The sequence below is a fragment of the Phalaenopsis equestris genome, unplaced genomic scaffold (genome assembly GCF_001263595.1).
Source record: "Phalaenopsis equestris unplaced genomic scaffold, ASM126359v1 Scaffold232356, whole genome shotgun sequence".
Classification (NCBI taxonomy): Eukaryota; Viridiplantae; Streptophyta; class Magnoliopsida; order Asparagales; family Orchidaceae; genus Phalaenopsis; species Phalaenopsis equestris.
The window spans coordinates 320,729-343,320 of NW_018250322.1; the positions used below are offsets into that span (position 1 = coordinate 320,729).

At 33.4% G+C, this 22,592-nt stretch overlaps 1 protein-coding gene across 4 annotated transcripts in view; it reads right to left on the bottom strand.

Moving 5' to 3' along the window:
- The window catches only part of LOC110038279 (glutaminyl-peptide cyclotransferase), a 40,375-nt gene extending 26,699 nt beyond the window's left edge, over window positions 1-13,676 (bottom strand). For 3 of the 4 annotated variants that reach the window (XM_020743068.1, XM_020743067.1, XM_020743069.1), the window contains exons 1-4: window positions 13,322-13,676; window positions 7,771-7,827; window positions 5,880-5,915; window positions 427-491 (exon numbers count right to left, since the gene is read on the bottom strand). In XM_020743068.1, the coding sequence (XP_020598727.1) occupies window positions 427-491; window positions 5,880-5,915; window positions 7,771-7,827; window positions 13,322-13,603 (440 nt within the window). In that variant the 5' untranslated portion in view covers window positions 13,604-13,676. The remainder of the gene's footprint in view (window positions 1-426; window positions 492-5,879; window positions 5,916-7,770; window positions 7,828-13,321) is intronic. The other variant, XM_020743070.1, reaches the window with a different exon arrangement.
- Window positions 13,677-22,592: the final 8,916 nt, after the last annotated feature.

The following is a 22,592-nucleotide window of genomic DNA, read 5'->3' on the forward strand; positions in this document are numbered from 1 at the left end:
GTCATTTTTTTTTATTTTTGCAATGTCATGATCTTTTTATTTATTTCAAATTCATTTAATTTATGTGATTATTGTATATTATTTTAAAATTTATACACACACCACAGACATACGCGCGTGCACATATAATATGATTTATATATTTGATTTGTATATATTATCATGTCATATGAAGAGCCTTTTTGTGTTATATATTTTCAAAAATAGGCATGTCTGTATCGTGTCCATATCCTCATGTTCAAATCAGTATATCCTAGTATAGGAATGGATTCAAGTGTTGGATAGATGCAGTATTTATAAAGACAAAGGGTAAACATAACAAATAGACTTCTCAAAAGATTAACTTCCGCAGGCTCACTTGAAATAACAGCTTAGTTGTTCTATCCATAAGTGTGAAAAAAAAATCGAGCCAAAATCTCCGCATACCTGCCACCAAAAAGGGTGAGGCCTTCTCCAAAAAAAGATTTGCCCATGTTGAAAGAAAGTTCTACCTGATAAAAAAAAACAAAACAACATAATTCGGTGCAGATAGCAACACTAAACTCAAAGACTCGTTAACGTTACTAAAATATAGATATATACATAAATAAACATGGTTAACTTCATCTTTCTATGTGTAGCCTAAATCAGCTTTCAGAACCTTCAATTTTATATTTCTTGAAGTCAAATAGCATTAATCAATTTGTGCAAAAAAAAAAAAGAAAGTACCAAATGACTTAAAAACAACTTACGCAAAATTTAAAAGAATAAATGAGTATATACGGCACCATATAGAGCCAGACAACTTGAATCCCCAATCCCCCATCCGCTTGAATCCACTATGCAAAGTGAACCAGTAGTTGCACCATAATCAAGAACATGATACTCGAGGGTGAAACCACTTTTTTTAGGGTTGACAAACTAATTATACAAATAAATTAATTAAAAAAATAAAACAAATAGTATTAAAGCGTCATCAAGAAGTTTTTATCATCTAGCATGAATCTCAGTGCATTTTTTATAAGAAATCTTCCAAATTTGACATATTTATAGTTAAACTAACCGTCTCAACAAGACGAACCCAATAATATCAAAGTTGGGTCAATTCGGGTCTAATCAAAAGCCCAAATCAAGCAATTGAAGCGCATTAGGTGGTTTTAAATCATCAATTTAATGATCAGATGAACTCTAAATTTGACATATTTATAGTCAACTCGAGCATTTCGATAAGAGGAATCCAACGAGCCTAAGATCGTTCAATTTTGAGATCATTAAAGATTTGTTTGAGGTAACTGCAACTTATTAAAAAGCTACTGCGCAGAAGTTACTGCGAGGAAGCTGTGCATGTTTGTGCCGTGAAATTTTGCAGCAATTGTGCTACAGCTATTTATGTATAAAGGATCTTTCTGCCCCTGTAGTATTGTGATGTTTATAACACAATTAGTCATGATTGAACATTTCATTCATGAAAATAGATATCAGTTTGAATATTACATAATAAAGACTGACGCCTCATTAACAGTAAACAACACAACAATCAAAATTAAAAAATAAAACTATTAAAATAAAAAATATTATCATAATATTATTTTAAAAATACAGGCGATTGATGTCATGAGATAATCCCTCGTCCAAAGAAGCTATCCGCATCTGATCAATATCGACGGTGTCCACCTGAAGAAGTCACAATTCTTTGATCTATTCCTTAGACACCTGTAAAATTATCTCTCATAACATTCCTTGAACATTTTTATTATATTTTGCCAGCCCTCCTTGTTAAAAAATGTGGTTGAACTATTTCCCAATTCTACCTTTTTAAGGCAGAGATCGCAAAATATTAGCTTCAAATTTTTATCCCACATGACAGAAAAACAAATTTCTTTTGTATTAACCATGACAACTACTAGAATGAAAAGAACCAAGCAATATAAATGTGTGGCAGAGAAAACATAGTGTCATTTAAAATATCACAACTCGAAAAGATAACTTAAAAGAAACATCTAAAATCTATTAACACATCACCCCTAAACACCAACACCACCACATCATCAATACCCACACATCATCACCACCAACCAACCACCACCAACACCACCACCACCAACCCAACAAACCACCACCACCACACCAACAAAACCACCATTACCACACCATCAACACACCATCACTCCCATCTAGAGATGTCAATTCGGGTCAGCGGTTAGGGTTCGGGCCCGACCCAAAATGACCCGACCCAAATAAGGTCAACCCGAACCCGACCCAAATAATAAACAGGTCGAAAACTAGGACCTCAACCTGACCCGAACTCGAGCTTGACCTGTAAACCCAAACCCGGCCCGAAATTTCGTGTTTATTCAGGTCATGTTTAAGTTTTCGGCTTCAACCCGATCCCAACTCAAATAATAAACAAGTCAAATCCTCTGACTAAAACCCAACTCAAAAAATATTCAGGTCAACCCTAACCTGAATTTTTTCGAGTTAAGTTCAAGTCGTATTGGCGTCTCGGGTCAATTTTTGACACCCCTACTCCATCTCCACACACACCACCCACACATACCACCGTGTCACAAAAAAAAAGTAAATTCAATATGTGATTCTTGGTGTTATCTTTTTCAATGTGTGTTATATATGCACCTCATTGTTCACTTATCCTCTTATTGTTGTCCCACTTTTGCTCGGCAGTTTTAAATAAAGCTTCTAATACTTTCTTTTATATTTCAAGCCTAAGTGCTCTGTGTTATGACCCGGCACAAGAAAATAGAATTAGCCAAGGTGGAAAATCAGTTGGACGATGAAAGAAAATATTTCTAAACAGTAATATTAGTCCATAATAACATTCAATTATAAAAGATACATTAATCAATAATACATAAGTAAACAACATCTAACATAACACAAAAAATCAAATATTCTACTTCAGTAAAACAAGTAATATCATAAAAATGACAACATAAAAACAAATAGCATGCTACATATCATCAACAACCTCAAACTCTCTTCTATCATTCATCTGATCTAGCAGATTTTTTCCTGAAATAATAATTAAAAAGGTTAAGTTTATAGAAATTTCATGAATAATTATCACTTTATTATGTATTAAATCATTATACGGATGACTAATACGATTGCACAAAGAAATATATTTATTAATGTAAAAAATAAACCACATTTTTCATTTATAAAATCTTTATTTAATCCTCATATTTAATTATATTTTCATCATTTTAATAATAAAATTTTTCATTTCTTTTTCTTTTAAAAAATTCATCTCAGTAGCACCATCAAAACCTTCTTTATTTTGTAACACAAAGGCACAACTATTTTTCTTTTGTATCATAAAGTAACAATCATTTCTATTGTCATTTCCTTTTCAATTTTATATCAGAAAGGCACATTCATTTCATTTCTTTCTTCTTTAACTTGCATGAATACAATAATGTTCTCAACTAGTACTATAAGAGTGACTTCTAATAAACTTAGTCATGTATCTTTCATTAACTTATATTTAATTTTTTTAATCATTAAATTCATTTCTTTTTCATTTCATGTAGCACAAAAGATAATAGTAAGAATATCATTTTCATTTATCTTCTTTCATTTATAAAAAAATACTTTGTGATTTTAATTTGTACAAACAAATAAATCATTTTCAAATAAGAGAATCTTAATTTAATAAAAATAAAACAGTAATTACTCACATTGATTTCCCCATATAAAATGATCCCTTCAAATTCGTTAATTTTCTCCTCCTCAAACTCAAATGTTTACTTTAATCTAAAAATTTACATTAAAGATGTCACTCCTAAACAATTTATAAATCTTACAAATTGATATTTACCTCAGTTTCTCTCATCTTTCTTCTACTAAAACAATAGTCCCTCTCAACACATTCAATTAACACACCTTGCTATATTTATAACACATTAATATTAATATGTAACAACTTATAATTAAATTGACTATAAATAATTACCAAATTAACACTACCATTACCTTCTTATCTCTCTCCTTCTTCAATCTATGATTTTTAATTCTTAATATTAGTATTAATTTAATAACATTTTAATTAAAATTAATTATATAAATAGATACATAAGCCTTACCACCACGTCACTATATAACCTCGAATATTTAATTGAATAAACAACCCATACCGCACTTTATCCCTTCTTATATTGGACAAACACCGATATTGAACTCCTTATTAAATCTGAAATATGAAAATCCTTCAACTTCTGATTTCTTATTACAATTAGCATAAAAACTTATTTTAACACTTATAAATTCAATTTAATATAAAAATTCTATTAAAAACAAACACTAACCTTTTATTTAGCAAGCTGACTTTGGCTTCGCTTATCCCGCAAACTCGCGAACCTTCTCTTCCATTTTCCTTAGCACAGCAACTCCCTCGCTCACGGAGTTGCTTGCACAAGAAGCAGCTGCACTCACTAGGACCTCAGCTTCGGCTCTGAAGCACACCAAAATGCCTCCTTATTCTTCTCTTCTCCTTTGAATAGGATGCACCCTCAACGCCACTTCATGCACACGCCACATGGCCGCGAGCTTCTTCTTTCTCCTTCTCCCTCTCCCTCGCCTCTATCTCTCATTCCCTTTTGTTCCGCTTTGTTAAGTTCAAATGAGCCAATCTCATCCCTTGCCTTGACTCCAAAAGATGGACCCACCTCGAAGGTTACATTCGAATTGTCACCGCCATTTCAACATTCCTTTTTTTTTTAACAAAGTTATTACACCATATGCACTATATGGAAGCTCAATTGGCAAAAAGTGACTGCTTGTGCTCCTCATATGAAGAAAGTTTTTGAAATTAGTGTGTTAGATGTCGGCAGCCTTTATCATCACCGTCAAACCTTCTATGGGGTCATTTCCACATTTGAATTGTCACCGCCATTTCAACATTCCTTTTTTTTTAATAAAGTTATTACACCATATGCACTATATGGAAGCTCAATTGGCAAAAAGTGACTGCTTGTGCTCCTCATATGAAGAAAGTTTTTGAAATTGGTGTGTTAAATGTCGGCAGCCTTTATCATCACAGTCAAACCTTCTATGGGGTCATTTCCAATGACTTTCCTTCCCCTTCTTCTATTCAAATGATGGCAATGACATTATTAAGAAAAGATAAATCCTCCTTCTAGAGAATTTGGACCATTATAATAAGAAATTCAGTCCTCTCAAACAAACCTTTCAAGACGGTTGTATCTTTTGTTGCATTCTATTTAAGTGTTTTAATAATGAACCACCTTTTGCAAAGGCCTTGGAGTAACTTTTAAGTAATCCGTCGTGGACCGTTCTCCATGCTTTATGGCCAAAATCTTATTTTTGATCTCACAGATTTTGTAATAATTGAATAATAATAATAATAAATTAGAATAGTAATTGCTTCTGTGAGGCGCAACCAATGAGCAGGTTACACCTACTGGAAGACAGAAAGGGTTGAATAGACTCTTCTAATCGAGAGTGAAGCAGAGAGAAGAAGGGTGAGATCCACGAGTATGAGAGAGATAAAGCAACAGGAAATTGATTCACGAAAAGCAGGCTTTGACATCAGAGGCCGAATCGTGAAACGACGCCTCATGCATGAAGGAGACAGACAAGCGAACGACATCTAATGTGAGGAAAGTAAGCTTGCGGTTAATTAGCCATGGAGACGCAGTATATATATATAAATACTACAAAATGGAGAATTAGCCATGGAGAATCAGGAAAGCACAATAATTATTCAGAATTGTAAATAAATTAATACTACAAAACTTGTTATTAAATTTACAATAAGGCAGAGAATTAATTTTAATAGGAATTAAAAAATTCATGGATGGGAAAATGAACAGAAATTATTGAACAATTAAAGTTTTGAGTATGTATATATATATATATACCTTTCCAGAGTGGAGATCAACCTTTCTTACTGTTGACTGCACTTGACACAAGTAATAAAAAATTAGGAGATCGTTTAATTAAAGGAAATAAAAAGAGAAAAATAAACAAAGAAATGATCAGTGAAAAAAAATACTTGGTAAAAGTAAATGTTTAAGAGAAATATGATTTTCATGATACAGACAAGCATTAATGACAGTTGTGTTTTACAAGAGATCTCTTTATCACAAAATTAGAAACCTAAAACTCTTATTCTGTGGTTGGCATCAGAGAAATCATATGCACATTAAAGTTTGCATATCTTTGAAAATTATTTTGCATTGAAATCAGATGAAACATAAAATTAGGCAGAACAAAATTAATTATCTTTAAGTGTTTATTTAAACGAACTTCTATTCTTAATCTTACATCAAAATCATTCAAATGAATTGAAAAGACAAGATCCATGTCGTACATATTGAAGCAACAAATCCTTATCACGATGAACCCTCTAACAAAATGATATACCAACAAAAGCACATTTCGTGTTCTCAAATGATTCAATTTGAAAACGTTGGGGCCGTTTGGATCACTTTTATTTTTTTGCTTTCCATTTTTTTATTTTTATTTTGTTTAGTTTATGCTTTGAATTCAATTAAAACATTTTTGATTGAGTTACTTGTTTGTACAAACACTCAAAACACATTTTAAGTTATTTGAGTATTTTTAAAAATAAATTGATTTGTTTTTTAAAATACAAAATAAAAACAAAAAAAATATATACCAACGAAACAGATTTTCAAAAACAAAAGAAAAAACAAAAATAATAATAGGAAATAAAAGTGATGCCAAACGGCCCAAAATGTTTCAAAGTGCATTTTCCTTAAGCATCAAGCATCCTATTAATGGTGCTCTAATATGTAAACAGTGAAAAGGTACATGGTAGAATAAAACAAATTTTAATGTAGTTCCCACTCCGGATCTCAAATCACTTAAAATGTGTTTTGAGTGTCTGTCAAATTAAGTAACTCAGTCAAACATGTTTTAATTGAATTCAAATCATTCAAATGACTTGAAAAGACAAGATCCATGTTGTACATACTGAAGCACTAAATCTTTATCACGACGAACCCTCTAGCAAAATGATATACCAACAAAAGCACATTTCGTGTTCTCAAATGATTCATTCTGAAAACATAGGGGCCGTTTGGGATCACTTTTATTTTTTTGCTTTTCATTTTTTTATTTTCATTTTGTTTAGTTTATGCTTTGAATTCAATTAAAACATGTTTGACTAAGTTACTTGTTCGTACAGACACTAAAAACATATTTTTAAGTGATTTTTGAGTATTTTTAAAAGTAAATTGATTTGTTTTTTAAAATTAAAAAAATATATATATATACCAATCAAACATATTTTCTAAAACAAAGAAAAATAAAAATAATAATAGGAAATAAAAGAGATGCCAAATGGGTCCAAAATGTTTCAAAGTGCATTTTCCTTAAGCATCAAGCATCCTATTGATGGTGTTATAATATGTAAGCAAGTGAAACGGTATATGGTAGAATAAAATAAATTTTAATGTAGTTCCCTCTCCGGATTGTACATATACAATGTATACAGTTATAGTTATCCTTGCATTCTTTGGGTTGTCCATTTCAGAATAAATCTTAATCAAGAAAGGCGGAAAAACATACGAAACTAACAGAAATGGAAATTTTATTGCATCTGTCATATCTATTAGTCAAAGAAGCCCAAATTATGTCTAGTAAAAAGGAAAAAGTATATAAAAATAAGTGCATATTGTGATTAACACGAGATAATAACCAGGAGCTTGATTAAATATATGACAATTGCATTTAGAAGTAGAAGTGTTAAACAGTTTAAAAATGCATGACGGGAAAGTTTCATACCCTCCCATAAATACCAGTTGACTCAAGTAATTTATCATTTCCGTCGTATAAGAGGCCCTAGCAATGAAAACAAGAGAGAAAAAGTTACAAACAATTCATATTGTGAAAATGTAACAAAAATATTCATGCATGAAAAGAGATTCGGTAAGAATTCTATAATAGTTAGTAGGGGTCAGGCCCCAAATATGAAAACCGGAGAAAAAAAAAATTTAAGGGAAAAAAATAAAAAAGAAAACAAATATTGGCTTGGGAGTACATTAAAGCTAATAAATTTAAGCCGCAAAGTCAAAGCATGCACTGCTTTGATTAGCTATATTGAGTTGCTATGCCACAAAGTATGCCCTGAGTATCTAAGAACATGGCTGGCCTGATATGATTGACTAGCACAAGACTGTTGGCTAATCTAACCCAAGCCCAATCCTAGCAATCAAGAACTTAGGCACCAAACCCAAGCTCCCCAGCAAAACTCCTTGTAGATAAGGGCGTGCATTAGTTGGTTTAAGCCAAAAATATTAAACTAAACCGAATATATTTTATTGGTTTGATTTGGTTCATTAAATGATGGTTTGGTTTTAAGCTTGGAGGTAAAAAATTTTTGGATTTTTGGTTATCGGTTTGGTTAAAAAAATTCAAATAAACAAAAAAAAACACATACTAAATAAATAGCCTGATAGTATTTCCCTTTTTCAATTTTTTTCTCTTTAAAAGCCTTTGGCCGTAGCCAAACTCACACCTCACGAAGTCACATGAAGCTAGTGAAGAGGAAAGTGTCGAAGCAAGATTTCGGATATCTAATCAAATCAAAGCTAATGAGATTCCCCTATTGCAGTTCAGTAAAAATTGCAATCTACCTATGATTTCAAACTTTGGTTAAATCAAAATCGAATGAAGTAAACTGAATTATATTGCTGTTCAATTTTATTCACTTCTAGCTATATGTTGTCAGTTAGGTTCCGTATATAATTTGAATTGATTTAGCAAATCTGTAAACCAATCTATACAAACTGATCAAAAACACAACCCTAGTTATAGAGTGGCAATTTGCTAAACAAAATTAAAATCGAAGCAAATATCATTAACTATGATGTTGTAGGCCTTTAGCCCAAACAATTTCCTCAATAATGTAACTTACTTATGCGAAATTCTAATCCCCATGGTTTAAAATTTGAACCAAGTTGAACATAAATAGTTTTCTAAGAAATTAATCATCCTACATAAAATGAGGTATCAAGCATCCTGAGTAACCAAGGTCAAATTTTCCTAGCATTTCCTCTCTTGGAATCCAAATATTATGTCATCCATTCAGTCAATCTTTAATTGAGTCCCTATATTCAGTCCTTGAAAACCAAACTTTGAAATCAATGTTGGCCATGATCTTAATTGAGAATGCTCTTAAAAAATAACTCTTGAGACGAAAAAACTTCTTATAATGGGTAAATTGAATAACAAAATAAAATAAGCTTGTATATTTCCTCATATTATCTTGGGAAACTTCTAAACTATATTTTAAAATTGGGGAATTTACATACATATCACGCAATTTTTATGGAATTATGCATTTCACACCAAAACTTCCATATTTACATGCATATCACTTAATTCTTTTGTATCACATCAAAATAGCACTAATTAACACTTTTTAATAGTCAAATCCAAAATCCACCTTTTCATGCATAGGTAAATTTTTATGCATGCAATTATGAAAGTTTAGGTGTAAGGTACATAAATCCATAAGAATTGTGTGTTACGTATGTAAATTTTCCTTTAAAAATTTAGCCCATATATCTTCCATTGATCCCACAAGAAGTTTTTTTTATCTTTTTAAGAAGTATTATTCATTCCTTTAAAAAGCTATTTCAAAGCCCACACTCCCCCTTACAAGAGTTATCCACATTAACTATTGTTTACCCTGGAATGAAATCATTTCAACATAATTAACTATCACGGATCAATAGCCCACTTAATCACATAGAACTTCCACCACAGATTCTTAAACCTTTCAATACCATATTTTATTGTGAAAATGACCCATAGGAGCTACAAACCACATGAACTACTTGATCCCCATTAAATCATCAACCCTCATAGCACTTCATATGATTGTGTAAACCAAAAGGGGGTTGAAGTTGGACTAGATGCACTAATGGTAAAACACAATCTCAACCCAAAGTCTTAAGTTAAGAGATGAGGACCAACCATTTAATATTTGGCACTTACATACATAAAAACACAATTCTTATGTATTTACATATCTAACACCTAAACTTTCATATTTATATACATGGTACTCAAAATCTTTAATATTTACCAAAATTATCACTATTAGCACTTTTAAAAGTGAAAATTTTATTTACATGCATTGGTTTAAAACACATGAGTGTCGTGTGTAAATATGAAAGTTTAGGTGTGAGGTATGTAAAGCAAAAGAAATTTGTGCTAGTTGTAAAATTTTATTGATATTTTTGCACTGAAAAACTTTTCAACTATTCAGTGCAAGACTTAGGGCCCGTTTGAGGCGGATTTTTTCATGCGGCGCGGCGTCCCCCAGTGAATCTTGTCCGTTTGAGGCAAATTTTTCATCGCGGCGGCCCCGACGCGCAGCTGAAAGCTGGTCGCGGGATCCCTCCCATGGTCCAAGCTTTACCTGTCGCAATTCCTCTCCAGCTTTTCCTGCCGTGATTCGTCTTTGGGGACTGGAACCGCCCAAGTAGCTGCGGAGGATCTCGGAGGGTTGATGATCTCATCGCCCGTCTTTCTCTTGCGAAAAAGATCACCCAGCTCGTCGACAGAGCTCCCCCCATTCCCTGCCTTGGCTTGCCGCGCTACAAAGTGGTGGTTCGAAGCTCTTTCATGGCGTCTCTGATGCAGGGCGAGGCATCCATTTTCGTCCGGTACCAGCTTTCCTCAAGTTCTTTATTTATTTATTTGTCGATTTCTTCCGCCATTATCGTCTTCTTCTTCATCTTCCTATTTCACACTCCCTTTCGCCCTCCTTACAGACTTCACAAGTGGATAACAATCCATCGGACACTTTTCCAGCAGGTAAGAGGAGATAGGAGAAATTGGAAGATGAAGCATCCTTTTCACATTAATTGGAGTTTGATTCAGTAACTATTTTTAATCCAAATTTAATACTTTCTGAGAGAATTAGAACTGAAATTTCTTTTGCATGAAAATTGTTAGAACTTTTTAAATGTTCATAAATTTGTTTGGCAGCTAAACTTTTATATTATAAACAACGACTTTGCCTGATTGCATATTTCCATCTACCCTGACTTCATGCTCGTATATCCAGTAAGTTGGCTTGTATTATAGTTGTTTTTCTTCTATCAATTTGTTTATTAATATTATCAACCGCCCAAGTAGCTGCGGAGGATCTCATCGCCCGTCTTTCTCTTGCGAAAAAGATCACCCAGCTCGTCGACAGAGCTCCCCCCATTCCCTGCCTTGGCTTGCCGCGCTACAAAGTGGTGGTTCGAAGCTCTTTCATGGCGTCTCTGATGCAGGGCGAGGCATCCATTTTCGTCCGGTACCAGCTTTCCTCAAGTTCTTTATTTATTTATTTGTCGATTTCTTCCGCCATTATCGTCTTCTTCTTCATCTTCCTATTTCACACTCCCTTTCGCCCTCCTTACAGACTTCACAAGTGGATAACAATCCATCGGACACTTTTCCAGCAGGTAAGAGGAGATAGGAGAAATTGGAAGATGAAGCATCCTTTTCACATTAATTGGAGTTTGATTCAGTAACTATTTTTAATCCAAATTTAATACTTTCTGAGAGAATTAGAACTGAAATTTCTTTTGCATGAAAATTGTTAGAACTTTTTAAATGTTCATAAATTTGTTTGGCAGCTAAACTTTTATATTATAAACAACGACTTTGCCTGATTGCATATTTCCATCTACCCTGACTTCATGCTCGTATATCCAGTAAGTTGGCTTGTATTATAGTTGTTTTTCTTCTATCAATTTGTTTATTAATATTATCAAACCTTTTTAAAGATGCATTTGGTTGCAGTCCTTGTTAACTATTGCATTCACTGTATGTTCATTCTCATCTTTGATGCACACACTTCTCTTTTATATGGAACTTTCCAATTCTATCTCTTATTTGTTCAAATCACATTTTCGTTTTAATTACTTTAGAACCTTCTTTAATATGCAAGCTTCTTACTTCATTCCTATCTTTTTTGGAAGCGACATCTTTAGGCATATTTTCATTGCTCTGAAACTTTTAAAATTTTTGCTTTAATTTTCTTTGTATTGGTTGTGAACTAGATCTATAATTATCTTGATTCCTTCATAGCAACTATCTCTAGACCAGGAACTACATCTTTAGACTAGCAAGAGCTGTAGGCAGAGATGGACCGACTATCTCAGGCCAGGAATCAAGCGTGGTAACCTCACAGCAGTTTTGGTGTTATGATATGTAAATAAATAAGAACTGAGTTGTATGTATGTAATTCTAACACTCAATGTTGGATATTTACTCTTATAACACGGTGTCATAAATCTATGTATGATGTCTATTTCACTTTTAAAATGGAAGTAATTGCCATAAGGTTATTTTTTCCCAAACTATTTGAAGGGTGGGATTGCATTTGCTGTTGCTTTCCGGATTTTAATGTTTTTTTTGATATTTTCCAGATTGTAATGCTTTTTTTTGTTATATTTTCTTGCAATGACATGAAGCAACTTGGAAGGCATGTGCATATTGCGTGCAACCGCTGTGTTAGTGTCACATTGAAGAAGGCACGTGCTTCTTGCATGTCATATTTAACATTGATTGTATATAAAACACTTGCATTTTAACATCGATTGTGTTTTAAATAGCTTTACTGAAGAGGGGCGTTGTGGTCATTTTTCCATAAACAGCTGTCCGACAGCTGGTTTTACACAGCTGCACCAAACAAACAGTTAACTTCCCCGCAGCAGCTTCCTGGGGCAGCGCAGCAGCAGCTGCGCCAAACAGAGCCTTAGCTCATATTCTCATATTCCTTAACACTAATTCCCCCTCCCAAACTGCAGAAGCATTTTAGTGACTACCTAATCCATTGTCGATTGAGAAAAAGAATCCGTGAGTTAATCCTCAATGTCAATTACACCCTAAGAAATTCTGAAAAAAAAATAGTCAACTAGTTTATAAAGAATTAGCAGGACAGTTTCCATCCTAGAAATTTTTTTAAGGATAAACCCCCGCATGATTTATTAAATCCGAATTGTGTTCGATCATACAAGTAACCAAAAAGTCCTTAACAGTGATTAGGGTTTCTTCATTCTCAGCCTTCACCAATTTTTGTACAAGCATATTGTGAAATTAAGACGATTCATGGAAGTAATTCCGCAATCACAGAAATCAAAAATAGGGCCGGTTCCCTGAAGAATACTTTAGCCGGAGGAATACAAATACATTTATCTAACGGCAAGACTTCGTGCTTCAAACCTGACCATAATAACCCTTCGGAAGGGCTTATCACAACGAATTTCCTTTGAAGAAAGTGAATCTAAGAGAAAATCATGCCAAAAATCTAACAAATCAAGATCCTCGCCTGAGTGAATGCTTGTGGATCGTGGGGAAACTCGTTCACGATATCAAAAGAGTAAAATCGATGGATAGATCCCTGAGAAGAGGCGAGCTTCCACGCGACGTAGACAAAGAAGACGACCAGTACTAACAGCGCACAGGGAAGGGTCCTGCTTCTACTTATGTAAATACTGAGCCGAGAGAAAGTGAGGGACTTCGAGCAAGAGGAAGGAGGAGAAACCATGGAAGAGGAAAGCTTCGAGCTTGGGCGCTTCAGCTGCTCCTTCCTTCGAAATCCAACGGCCATTTCTAAATGCACGGCACTCCAAGAAAAGTTCTTTTAAAACCATATGCCAAAAGGCTTTCTAACTCCAAAAACACAATAGTCTGTTCAGCTTATCCGCAACAGTTTTTACATAGCAATTTATTAATAAACTACCCCAAAAGGCTTTCTAACTCCAAAAACACAATAGCAGCTTATCCCCAACAGTTTTTACATAGCAATTTATTAATAAACTACAATGATCCCAAATAGACACTTTGTCTAAACTAGCCCAATCTAGTTGAACCCAATCTGGCACAACCTAGCCCAACCTAACCTAACCCTTGCTGAGCTTGGCTCAATCCAACCCAACCCTAGCTTGTCCTGAGTCAAACCGAATTTAATTTCATGTGTAGTATTCAAAACTTTATCATGTTTCTTGTATAATCCAAGTCATATTTCATGTGTAATCCAAGTCATGGTTTATATATAGTCCAATCATGTTTTATATTCTTTGAATACCATATATAGTTCTTTCTTTGTGTTAAAACATAAAAATAAAACAATAAAAAAGTGTAGGGGAAGATCTCATATGTAGGTTTTCCTAGTGAACATTTTAATAATACGTCTCATTTGCAGGTTCGAGTAGTTCAAAACCTTTAAGGAATCTAAAAACAACTTTAACATAACCAAAAAGTAATTTAATAACTTCAATTTAATTTGAATTTAATTTAAAAGTAATTCAAACAACTTAAGATCAATTTAAAGCTAATTTAAAAACAATTTAAAATTAATTCATAGTTAACTTAAGAATAATAATAATAAAACAATTTAAAAACATTTAAAAGCACTAAAAAATAATTTAAGAATAATAATAGTATTCCTTAAATAATTTAAAAACAATCTAAAATAATTTTAAAACTCCTTTAAAATAATTTGAAGTCATTAAGAAAATCTTAAAACCAGATATTTTAATCACCAAAATCAAACAATTAAAACACATAAACTAAATAATCTAAAATGACAAAACACTAAAACCAATTAACCAAATAACTTACACACTTAAACAAAAATTCTAAAAATAACTTAGACACTTAAAACAATTAACCAAATAACTTGGACACTTAAACAAAATAATCTAAAATAACTTAAAATACTTAAATCAATTAATCAAATAACTTAAACACTTAAACTAAATAGTCTAAAGTAACTTAAAACAGTTAAGACAATTAATAAAATTACTAAAACACTTAAACAAAATAATCTAAAGTAACTTAAAATACTTAAACCAATAACCCAATAGCTTGAATATTTAAACTAAATTATCTAAAGTAATTTAATAATTTGAATACTTAAAATAAATGACCCAAAATAACTCAAGGCACTAAAACAATAATTAAGTAACTTAAAGGAAACTACAACAACATGAAATATTTAAACTTCCAAAAATTAAGCAACTAAAAATTTTTTTAACTGTAAAAGAAATTGAATTACATAAGCTTGCAAATGGCAAAAAACTTCAAACACGGGACACCAAACTTAAGGAGAAAACTAAACAAAGAGCGTCAACTTAGAAAACTAATTACAAAACCTTTGAACATAGAAAAACTTTTATTCTCACTATGACCAACAATCATAGGAATCAAAACAAACCACAAACTAAATACCAAACTCTAAAAAAAATCTAGAATCTATCAACTTAAAAAATAAGAACCAAACTTAGGTAGATCCGACACAAACCCTAGATTAGCCAATGTATAAATAAAATTAAGGGTCACATATACCTTATATTAGTTCGTTCTAGAAGCTTGGTTAGTTTACTAAGTGTCTATAACTAGTAAACCTATAAAACAAACAACATAGGATGAAGTAACTCATGGTTGCGGACAAAAGCACCACAAACCACCTTTAGCTAAGAAAATCCTTCATTTTTCATTACTATGACACTAAGTCGAGATTTCTTAAGTTAGAAGATTTGTTCATTGTTGAAGGATACCAACGCACCAAAGACGACTGAAAGCCACGGTCACCTTGATAGAAGGCATTATTCCAAAATTTTAGGTTAGTCCACCCATTTAAGCTCCTTATAGAGTTTAGGCTAGCTAGGACTTTCACCTCCATCTAGAAATCTTTCTCACCCGACTCTACCCTTTAGTTTATGGTTCCCATCCAACTTAAACGAATTAAAGACCAAACTTTCAAATCAATCTTCCCAATCCATACATCCAAAGTTAAACTTTTCAATCAATCAAACTGATCCAGGTTATCTTAAACTCATTTCATCCCACATTAACTTTAATTCAAAGGGTTTGCCCTTATAGGTATATCAAACCCCAAAATAAAATAAACCCTCTATTACACCTATAATGCAAGGAAAAACTTAGTTCACGTAGACCTAAAAGTATTAAAAAATTTTCATCGTCTGAATAATTAAATGTTGTATATGATAATTTAAGTATAAAACTTTTAAGATCTATGGTGGACACACATCAACCCAAAAAAAACTTCCATCAGCTTGGATCATGAACTAACAAGAAGAGGAACAACACATGAAAAAGAATTGATGATTAATTTTGGCTCAGCTAACTCTAATTTAACCTGGCCAGGTCCCAATTGACCCTGCTTAGATGATCGACCTAGCTTGGACAACCGACCAAGCCTGAACGACCTAACCTAATGACCAACCCAAAGGAAAGACTGACCCAACCTAGCCGACTGTCCCAAGTCAGCTAACCAAGCTTAACTTGTCAACACTTGACCTCCCACATTCGGTCGCAACCACTAGGACACATATTCTCGGCCACCTCCACTCAGCCAGTTACATGCTACTTTAAAAACAACTACAAAAAAATTCAACCAATGACACTTCAAGAAAAAATTCTCATAACCCTTATTATTTTTTCATCTAATTTTTTTTTAATATGCACATAAAGAGTTTGTCACAAATACTTAGGGAACATGCCCCACACAAGCAAGTTTCAAAAAAATTAAGAGGAAAGTGGTTTACATTTTTTTGGACCATACTAGACTATCTAAACCACAACACTCATGCATCATAAAAATCCATGTCTCATACCTTGGAGCGGGTTATGCTTGAAGTTAAGATTCCCTCCCCATTGACAAAAAAAGTCATGGTAGAAAGTGTATGAATCATCCTAATGGAGAGTCTGGATGGTTTAGGATAAGATGATGCACGTTCAAAGTGATTCATACGCTGATGACTATGAAAAGATTTTTTAAACATGTCTAGCATAAGATGTTGCACGTTCAAGGTGACTACCAGAACGAGCAACTGAGACATGGGTCGTGTAAAACTTGGGTTGGGCAATAACATCTAAAACTCAATTAATCGACTATTTCAACCCCATTTAGTCACTCGGCTTTAGAACAACTTCCAAAATAAGTATTTAGAGGGACAAACAATGTTATTTCCATTTTTATAATTTTCTTATTTATTTCACATCTAACTTTCAAAGATCTAAGAGAATCGAGAAAATAAAATATGTATAACAAAAGTATGTCGAACTGAATCTCTCAGAGGAACGACCAAACTTAGACGACCGACATAGCTTGCATGACAAACCCAACCTAAATGACTAATCCAGGGCGATCGATCCGACAATCGACTTAGCCTGGACATGACAAACCAGCCTGGATGATTGACCCAACCTAGACGACTGAGCTTGGATGACCCATCCTGGACAACTTGGACTGAATGGTCTAGTCAGGACGAAAAACCCAACATTGACGACCAACCTAGCTTGGATGTGAGGATCCCACCTATATGACTGACCCAAATTGGACAACTGACCCTACCTGGATGACCGACCCAGACGGATGACCAACCCATCTAGAAGATCGTCCTAGCCTGGATGACTGACCCTGCTTGAACGACCAACCACCTTGGATAAATGACTCAGTTCAATTGACCGAGTTGATCCTGCACGCTTAAAGCTAATTAAGCTTAGCTGTCCGAGCTAAAAAGTAGCCAGGCGACAAGCTATGCATGTAAAATACCAAAAATATCTCAGTACGAACTCATTTAAAGCAAGGGTAAAAAAATAATAACATCATTATGTACCCCTCCTCTATAAATAAGAGAATCATTTTATGGATAAGACATGATTGAACACTATTCATCAATATTCATTCTCTCTCTTTTTGTCTCTCTATCTTTCTCTTACCTCTCACTGGCTCAATCAAGGTTCAACAATATGTTTGAATAAACTTTAAGTAATATTCAGATTATATAATGACAAAATTTAGGTCCTTGAATAACTAATATTCAAATCTTATTGAATCTTATTTGAATAATATTTGGATCTTGTTTGAGTCAAGTTGAATATGATTTAAATGTTAATTGAAAAAATTCTAAACCAGGCTTGAAACTGTTTCAATCATGAAAATTGTTCAAATTATGTTTGGATTATTTGGCTTAAGTGAGGTATAAATTTTAATCAGATCATTTTCAAATGATATTTGGCTAAAATAAGATCCATTATTGAATCATAATCAAACCATGCTCAATCTCAATTCATGCTCAAACTATTTTTGTTCCAACAATGTTTAAATATTAGATCAAACAAGATTTGAGTTTCCTTTCAACATGATTGGAGTATAATCCATGCATAGTTCAAGCATAGCTAATTGAACATAAATCAAATAATATCTAAGTAATATTCAAATATTATTTCAATAATATATGAAAAAGTTTCAAATAATGTTTGAAGATCATTTGAATTATATTTGAACATTAATTATATATAATCTTAGTAGTTACAACACTGACAACAAAATAATAAATTATAAAAAGATTAAACATAACACCACAATAATTATAGTACAGTTACAATGCATCAATTTACATGTGGTTCAACACAATATCACAATAGTCACAGTAAAATTATAATATAAAAATTATAACACAATTATAAGAGCATTTTACATGCATACCAACTAATTTCTATGCATTTGCATATATAATATCTAAATTTTATTTTTTACTTTTATACAACACAAACATTTCATATCAGATAAAAAATGCTATGGTTGAATCCTTTTTAGGACGTAAGGTTTCGTAGTATTCGTGAGTACGTACATCTTGGTAAAAGATCATGTGCCACGAGAAGAGTACCCAGAAGAGAGAGACAGAGAAAGAGAGAGAAGAAGAAGAAGATGATGATGAAGAAGCAGAAGAAGTAGAAAAAGAATGATCCTTTAAGTGAAGATCAGGATGAGAATTTGGATGAGGAAGGAGATCCAGATTCTAATTCAAAAAAAAAAAAAAGAGGAAAAATGGGTCCCTTTCTCCTGTCTCTCCCTCTTTAATACATGTCCAAAGTGAAAACCATAAACTAATCTCAATAATACATCTCACACTTCATCATTGACCTTTTCCCAATATCTTGTTAGAAAAGTGATATCGAGGTTATGACATATTGTTGTATAATGAATATCTCCGGTATTTGGGCGATGGTACTAAATCCCATGTCTGGCACCATCTTTAAATGACAGAATGATGGGCGTCTGATGAGGCCATGGCGGCCTCGAATTGTAGTCTTAGATGGGACATATTTGAGACTATTTTCGTGAGTAAGATAGGGAACAAGCTGAATTTGTTAGTTCGACATATGTGACTAAATTAACCAGTTTAGGATGCAAGCTCGACTCAACAACTTCGATAGGTGGACTCATCTCAACCACTTTGACAGATAGACTCAATTGAATCAAAGAGAAAATATAATTCTGAAATTCCCTGTATAGCAATATTTATGTATACAACCACAATTTTAAATTCTATAAAATGAAATGCACCTTTTTCATGGACATGTAAGGCTACGTATATAAAAATTAAAATTTGCATTGGACATGCAGACTCATATGAATCGATGGCAAAGATGTAAATCTTCCAAATACCTTACAAAAAACAATGGATTAGCATGGTAAACAGTGATGACTTGTGCCCGATTGAGGTATCTACACATGGGCCATCGCCACCGAAATCAATTATAAAATCATGTGCCGCGAATATCTTTAAAATGTAACAACATTACGAGCAAAGGTGACACCTGTTAAAAAAAAAATTGGCCCAAACTTTAGTACCTATATATTGACGAGCGCATTTTCTATCCGGACTCCTGATGTAGCTCTACGTGCCGCGAAGCTTATTCTTGAGTTATTTTCAGGTTATTTATGGGTTATTTTCAATAATCCCGAAATAACCACAAAAAAATAAAGACCGCGGATTATTTCTGGGTTATTTCAGGATTATTAAAAATATCTCAGAAATAATCTGAAAATAACTCAGGAATAACCTCCGAGGCATGTAGAACTACGTCAAGAGCTCGCACATAAAAATTAGTCATATATCGACACATCCAACATCTTTATTTTATTTTTACATTTATACCACCCAACTCTTTCATCACATAAAAATTACCACAATTTTAACTTTTAATACATTTTCTCATGCGCAATATAAGGTAATATATATCTAAAAATTAAAATATATGTGCTTGGTATGTAAATACATAAGAATTAAGTAGTAGCATAAAAGTATATCTTTCTAAAGGTCTGTTTGGCACAGCTGTTGATTATTTATAATCTGCTGATAAACAAATCATTATGATAATCTGAATAATCTGTCTTGCTGTTCGGGACAGCTTATTCAGATTAGCTTATTGGTTGTTAAATGAACTGTTCGGGGCAGCTTATTCAGATTAGCTTATTGGTTGTTAAATGACATTTCTGCCCGTCTGATAAAACTGTTTGGGATAAATTATTCAGAATAGCTTATTGGTAGAACAGAAGCATACTGTTTGATAAAACTGTTTGGGATAACTTATTCAGAATAGCTTATTGGTAAAACAGAAGCATATATTGCAGAGCATATGATCATCACAGATCGGTTATAAAAGATGATATACAGTTCTCACACTCTCGTGAGTACCAGAATAAATAAATAAAAAGTACAAATACAAGTATAACTACAATGAGAAATATTAAAATATTTAATTTCAGACTGGTTACGTCTATCGTCATCTGCACTGTCAACCTAAGAAAACACCGGATTCTCATGACTGCTGGCAATGTAATATGAGAGACTGTCAGCCTATCGGAAGAAGCCACAACGAGCAGAAACACCCTTGGCACAACTGTAAAACCGTCTCCCATAGCTATGAGACTGACGCATCGTGAGCAACGGAGACGGTAGACCACAATAACACAAAATATTGTTGTCTGTACCTGATATCCTTGAAGTCATGTTTGTTTAACTGTGAAAAAAACCAAAAAAAAAAGGTCAGTACTTAATTCCAAAAAAATAAAAAAATACACATAAAAATTAATCTACATATATACGAAGAAAAGAAAAACTTGTTGGATTAGCTGTCATGTATATCTTCTGCTATAAACTCCCTCAAAGCAGTCATTTCAGCCACACCCTCCGCATCATGAACTACAAATTCATTAAATTCATTCTCATCCTCAGGAACTAAAGGCCCAATCATGCTTTCTGATGGTTCTTCACAGACTGTCAGCTCTTCGTTATCAGTCATACTAAAGTCCGTATCTAAACGTGAAGGGTGTCGCCGTATGAAGTTATGAAGTGTCATTGTTGTCACCACAATATGCATCTGCTTCTGAAATGGATATGACGACATATCACATAGGATGACCATTTTCTTCTTCCACGCACCAAATGTTCTTTCAATTACCCCACGTAAAAAGGAGTGGCGTTTGTTAAACATTTCTTTCTTACCACGAATACTGTCACTTGCTCGCTCAAAATCAGGAATATGTTACCTAGTGTCTGGATATGGCTTCAGATAAACCCTCTACATAGGGTATCCAACATTAACCAAATAGTATTTTCATGTTATGGAAGATATTGTTATTTGCAGTAAATACCTATAACTTGTAATTTTATAAATGAAAACATACCTGAAGGCGGATGAGGAAAACCTTGCGATCTATTCCTCGTAGCATAGATGAGAACTCGACTATCATGTGCACTCCCTTCCCAGCTCGCCATAACAAATGTGAAACACATGTTGAAGTCACATACCGTCATGACATTTTGAGTAGTCAATCCACTTCGACCAATGTAAGCCATACTGTCCTGACTGGGTATTCGGGCAACGTGAGTACCGTCAATTGTACCTATGCAGTTCTGTTTGACAAAGTTAGGAAATATTTATATGCCGTTATGAAAATTAAATAAAAGTAACATTACCTTAAAGTAAGGCATGTAATGGGGATTGACTGCGAATTGTTCTGGAGTATTAGCAAATGATGTATCCTCTGGCATGATGATTTTAGCGGCTAAGCTAACAAGTGCATGTATGCCTTTGGAAAAATAACAACTTCTTGTCTCCAATGAATACTGAAATCTCTCCATAGCACCCTTAATTGATTCATTCTATGACAGAATATATAGTGTTATGGGGATTGACTGCGAATTGTTCTGGAGTATTAGCAAATGATGTATCCTCTGGCATGATGATTTTAGCGGCTAAGCTAACAAGTGCATGTATGCCTTTGGAAAAATAACAGCTTCTTCTCTCCGATGAATACTGAAATCTCTCCATAGCACCCCTAATTGATTCATTCTATGACAGAATATATAGTGTTACAGCCAATACCTCCCTTCTCGTCGTTCTCGAAGAACCTTAGAGTCCGTAATTGATGGATAACTCGTGCAAGAGATCCATAAAGATCGGTATTGTCATTCAGAATATGTTACTGAACCTAATAGGATGTCTAGAAAGCATTTCACCAACCCATTTATCCCCAATGAAGTTGGAGGTCATTCAGGGTATATGAACACGACTTGATCGATAATACTCCAACAACAATATGGCAATAGCTGCAACCCATGTCATTCTCTTACGACGCTCATGTTGTGGATCCATCCTAAAGGAAGAAATATCTCAGTTATTTCATCATTTATTAATCAATACAGCGAGCGAGAAATAAATAACGAGAAAACTCAGCTAGTAATAATAAGGAAAAATATTGAGCTCCACTACTATGC